This window comes from Cebus imitator, unplaced genomic scaffold, assembly GCF_001604975.1.
Source record: "Cebus imitator isolate Cc_AM_T3 unplaced genomic scaffold, Cebus_imitator-1.0 Scaffold254, whole genome shotgun sequence".
Taxonomy (NCBI): domain Eukaryota; kingdom Metazoa; phylum Chordata; class Mammalia; order Primates; family Cebidae; genus Cebus; species Cebus imitator.
Genome location: NW_016107569.1, coordinates 2,097,080 through 2,102,577, shown reverse-complemented (window position 1 = coordinate 2,102,577; position 5,498 = coordinate 2,097,080). Strand labels below are relative to the sequence as shown.

The window sequence follows — 5,498 nt, the reverse complement described above, 5'->3', positions numbered from 1 at the left end:
AAAAAAAAAAAAAAAAAAAGTTTGTGGGTTGGGTGCAGGGGCTCACATCTGTAACCCCAGCACTTTGGGAGGCTGAGGAAGGAGGATCACTTGAGATCAGGAGTTCAAGACCAGCCTGGCCAACATGATGAAGCCCCGTCTCTACTAAAAATACAAAAAATAGCTGGGCATCCTGGTGCACATGTGTAATCTCAGCTATTAGGGAGGTTGAGGCAGGAGAATCGCTTGAATCTAGGAGGCAGAGGCTGCAGTGAGCTGAGCCCATGCCTCTGCACTCCAGCCTAGGCAACAGAGTGAGCTCCTGTCTCAAAAAAAAAAAGTTTGAGCCGCTTCCCGCGGCCAACTTCTATTCATTTGACCGCTGTCATTCCTGCCATCCAGCAAGGGGCCTGCCACCTAACGTGCTGAATGAAAGAATGGACCTTGGGGTTTGAGTGTGGAAACCTGGGCAGGTCTGTCTTGGTGTCGCTGCGTCCCCAGTGCTCAGCCTAGGGCTCAGGACTGAAAGCTTATAAACTGTTTCAGGAAGAAGGCAGGCGGAGGGTGGGCAGACCCGAGAAATGCACAAGAGAGCTCCCAGGAAGTGAAGGGAGGGATGACAAAGCAAAGCTTGAGGGCTCGGAGAAGCTCTCAAGAAAACAAACCCAGGCATGAGCCCGCGCCTGTAACCCCAGGCTCTGGAAAACCGAGGCAGTTGGATCGCTTGAGGTCAGGAGTTCGAGACCAGCCTGGGCCACATGGCGAAACCCCGTCTCTACTAAAAATGCAAAAATCAGCCGGACGTGGTGGTGCATCCCTGTAGTCCCAGCTACTCAGGAGGCTGAGGCCGGAAAATCGCTTGAACCCGGGAGGCGGTGGTTGCAGCGAGCCAAGATCGTGCCACTGCACTCCAGTCTGGGAGACAGAGCCAGACCCTGTCCCCAAAATTGTATATATATGACGAGAAAAGAAAATAAGAAAGTCTTAAGAACATTTTTTTTGTTGTTGAGACGGAGTTTCACTCTTGTTACCCAGGCTGGAGGGCAATGGCGCGATCTCGGCTCATCGCAACCTCCGCCTCCTGGGTTCAGGCAATTCTCCTGCCTCAGCCTCCTGAGTAGCTGGGATTACAGGCACGCCCCACCATGCCCAGCTAATGTTTTGTATTTTTAGTAGAGACGGGGTTTCACCATGTTGACCAGGATGGTCTCGATCTCTTGACCTCATGATCCACCCGCCTTGGCCTCCCAAAGTGCTGGGATTACAGGCGTGAGCCACCGCGCCCGGCCTGGCACCAAGTCTTTCTTATTCACTATTGTGTCCCACCACCTGACAAAGAGGAAGCTCCCGGCCACAAGTAGATGGGCGATGCATTTCCAACATGGGCAGGACAGATGATAGTGGCCCAGATTTCAAGGAGAGAACTTCCTGGAAGTCTTGGCTCCCACACCAGCCACCCCCTTATTTTATTTTATTTTATTTATTTTTTTTGAGACAGATTCTCTGTTGCCCAGGCTGGCATGCAAGGATGCGATCTTGGCTCACTGCAACATCTGCCTCCTAGGTTCAAGCGATTCTCCTGCCTCAGCCTCCCGAGTGGCGTCCGCCAATACTCCCAGCTAATTTTTTGTATTTTTAGTAGAGACGGGGTTTCGCCGTGTTGACCAGGTTGGTCTCGAACTCCTGACCTCATGATTCGCCCACCTTGGCCTCCCAAAGTGCTGGGATTACAGGCGTGAATCACTGCACCCGGCCACTGGCCACCCCCTTACAATCTTCTGGTTCCTGCACGTCTGTCTCACTGTACTCACATACCACACTGTGGCCAGTTGTTTATTGGTCTGTCTTGAAAGCTCTCTGCTGAGAGGCCTCCTCGCTCATCATCTCAAGTGACCTCAGACAACTCCATAAGGCAGGGACAACCATGCCACCAATGAGGAAACAGACCTAGAGGGGTTGGTAACAACCTGCCCAGGGTCATGTTCATGGTCATGGCAAAGGCGGAATGGGACCCCAGGCAGTGTGCTCCTCCCTGTTGGACTGTTGGGGGAAAGAGAGGCAGGACAGACAGTGGGGTGGAACCCCGTGTGTCCTGGCTCCAGCACTTTTTTCTTTTTTTTGAGACTGAGTCTTGCTCTGTTGCCCGGGCTGGAGCTCAGTGGCGTAATCTCAGCTCATTGCAACCTGCACCTCGAGGGTTCAAGCGATTCTCCTGCCTCAGCCTCCCTAATAGCTGGGATTACAGGCATCTGCCACTATGCCCAGCTAATTTTTTGTATTTTTAGTATGGACAGGGTTTCACCATGTTGGTCAGGCTGGTCTTGAACTCCTGACCTTGTGATTCGCCCACCTTGGCCTCCCAAAGTGCTGGGATTACAGGCATGAGCCACCGCAGCCATCCTCCAGCACTCTCTATATGTATAGGAAGTCCCTTGGCAAAGTTATTTCATTTTTTGCATGTCACCTTCTTTGCCTGCACAATGCAGATTTCCACTGCTTCCTCACACGGTTGCTTTGGATTTAAATGAGATAATGACCGGAATCCTCCCATAGCCTGGCACTAAGCAAGCATGTCGTAAATAAAATACTATCTAGTAATAGGATTTGTAACAGTATAAAAAGTATACTAATCTATAGTGACAGAACAAGATCGGTGGTTGACAGGGAGGGAATGCGAGGGAGAGAAAGAGGAAAGGATAACAAGGTGGCACCAGGAATCTTCTGGTTGTGGTGAGAACGTTCACAACCTTGTTAGTGGCAATAGTTGCATGGGTGTGTACAAATGTCAAAATGTAGCAAATTGCACTGTTTTTTTTCTTTTGAGATGGAATTTCACTCTTGTTGCCCAGGCTGGAATGCAGTGGCACCATCTCAGCTCATTGAAACCTCTGTCTCCCGAGTTCAAGTGATTGTCCTATCTCACTCTCCCACGTAGCTGGGACTACAGGTGCTTGCCACCACGCCCAGCTAATTTTTGTATTTTTAGTAGAGATGGGGTTTCGCCATGTTGGCCATGCTGGTCTCAAACTCCTGACCTCAGGTGATCCACTCGCCTTGGTCTCCCAAAGTTCAGGGATTAAAGGCTTGGGCCGGGCCGGGCGCGGTAGCTCAAGCCTGTAATCCCAGCACTTTGGGAGGCCGAGGCGGGTGGATCACAAGGTCAAGAGATCGAGACCATCCTGGTTAACATGGTCAAACCCCATCTCTACTAAAACTACAAAAAATTAGCTGGGTATGGTGGCGCGTGTCTGTAGTCCCAGCTACTCAGGAGGCTGAGGCAGGAGAATTGCCTGAACCCAGAAGGTGGAGGTTGCGGTGAGCCGAGATCGCACCATTGCACTCCAGCCTGGGTAACAAGAGCNTGTTGACCAGGATGGTCTCGATCTCTTGACCTCGTGATCCACCCGCCTCAGCCTCCCAAAGTGCTGGGATTACAGGCTTGAGCCACCGCGCCCGGCTGCTGATGCATTTTTAACGTCTGTTTCTCTCTCTGTTCTGGGGCCGTTCCTGCAGCCCTCAAGCTGGATTTGGAGCAGAAGCTGTTTGGACAGCATCTGGCCACCGAAGTGATTCTCAAGGCGCTGACTGGCTTCAGGAACAACAAAAATCCCAAGAAACCACTGACTCTTTCCTTACACGGCTGGGCTGGCACAGGCAAGAATTTTGTCAGTCAAATTGTGGCTGAAAATCTCCACCCAAAAGGCCTGAAGAGTAACTTTGTCCACCTGTTTGTATCGACTCTGCACTTCCCTCATGAGCAGAAGATAAAACTGTACCAGGCAAGAGAACCCGATATTATCTCGTCCACAGGCCACTGGGACTGGTCTGGGTGACCTGCTCACTAACTCTGGCCTCTGCTTCTCTTTCCTTTGTGTTGCAGTAGCTCCCGGCTCCACTGAGTTAAGGCACACTTAGTCCAGGTAGTTACAAAGCTCTCTTACAACCTTTCTCTTACTCGGTTCCAAAACAGTCCAGTGGGGTAGGGCATGCTATTTCCATGAAAAGATGAAGCCAAGGGCTGGGCGTGGTGGCTCACGCCTGTAATCCCAGCACTTTGGTAGGCCAAGGCAGGCAGATCACTTGAGGTCAGGAGTTTGAGACCAGCCTGGCCAACATGGTGAAACCCCATTTCTACTAAAAGTACAGAAATTAGCCAGGCGCGGTGATGGGCGCCTGTAATCCTAGCTACTCCGGTGGCTGAGGCAGGAGAATGGCTTGAATGCAGGAGGCAGAGGTTGCAGTGAGCCAAGATTGCGCCACTGCACTCCAACCTGGGCGGCGCAATGGGACTCCATCTCAAAAAAAAAAAGATGGATGTGGTCAAGGCTGGGTGCAGTGGCTCACGCCTGTAATCCCAACACTTTGGGAGGCTGAGGTGGGTGGATCACTTGAGGTCAGGAGTTCAAGACCAGCCTGGACAACATGGCAAAACCCTGTCTCAACTAAAAATACAAAAACCAGCCGGGCGTGGTAGCCCACATCTGTAATCCCAGCTACTCAGGAGGCTGAGGCAGGAGAATTGCTTGAACCCGGGAAGCAGAGGTTGCAGTGAGCCATGACTGCACTCCAGCCTGGGCAGCAAAGTGAAACTCTGTCTCAAAATAGAAAAGCTGGAGCCTTGATCCAAGAGAGGTGAGGTGACTTACTCCTTGTAAGCTTTGTGGCAGAGCAGGAACTTGAACCAAAATCTCCTCACTCCCAGTAGACATGGTAGCCACCTTCTCCATTGAGTGAAGGCATTCAGCATCCCCAGCAGTGCAGCTGGTGAGAGGGGCATTCAGCCTTCAAGAATTTCCTTGGGCATGGCTTCATTCAATTCTGCCCACCTCTGGTACAGCCTCAGCTTTGCCGCTGCTCTCTCTTTGCAATGTAGCCTAGAGGTCTTCTTTCTTGTAGACAGGTTTATTTCATTTGTTCCTCCCATCCTTCACATCCTTATCATTGTTTTCTTCAAAGGAAGCCTCAAAGAACTGAACCTTGAGACTGTTTCTCCTTTTGAGATCTTTCCACATTCATTTTATATTAAGTTGTCTAGGAGAGTTAGTTCCCATTTAAATGAACGTTGCCCTTGTCAAGGTTAGCATTCCCACTGGCAATATAGCAAAACCCCATGTCTACAAAAAATAAGAAATTAGCCAGGTGTGGTGGCATGCACCTGTAGTCCTAGCTACTTGGGAGGCCAAGGTGGGAGGATCACTTGAGCCTGGGAGGCTGAGGCTACAGTGAAGCATGGTTGTGTCACTGCGTTCCAGTCTGGGTGATAGAGCAAGACTCTATAAAAAAAGAAAATCCTCCTGTTAGGTGGGGACTGAAAAAAGAAACAGAAACTTAACTGAACAAGGAAGTAGAAGTATTTGCCATCCAAACTGGCATGAGACAGAGAAGACTGCCAAAAGGGAAGGGAGGCCTGCTCCGAAGGTAGCGAGTTATCTCGACTGATTGTTCAGTCAGTTACAACTCCTTGTTCTACTGTTTCCCCCCTTCTCACTACTGCACTTGACTAGTCTGGGGGGAAAAAA

At 50.6% G+C, this 5,498-nt stretch overlaps 1 protein-coding gene across 1 annotated transcript in view; it reads left to right on the top strand.

The window, feature by feature from the left end:
* Positions 1 to 3,443: 3,443 nt before the first annotated feature.
* LOC108283014 (torsin-1B) overlaps positions 3,444 to 5,498 on the top strand; it is a gene marked incomplete at its 5' end in the record, with an annotated part of 3,758 nt that continues 1,703 nt past the window's right edge. Inside the window, one exon of the mRNA XM_017499094.2 lies at positions 3,444 to 3,758. Coding sequence (XP_017354583.1) covers positions 3,444 to 3,758 — 315 coding nt within the window. The remainder of the gene's footprint in view (positions 3,759 to 5,498) is intronic.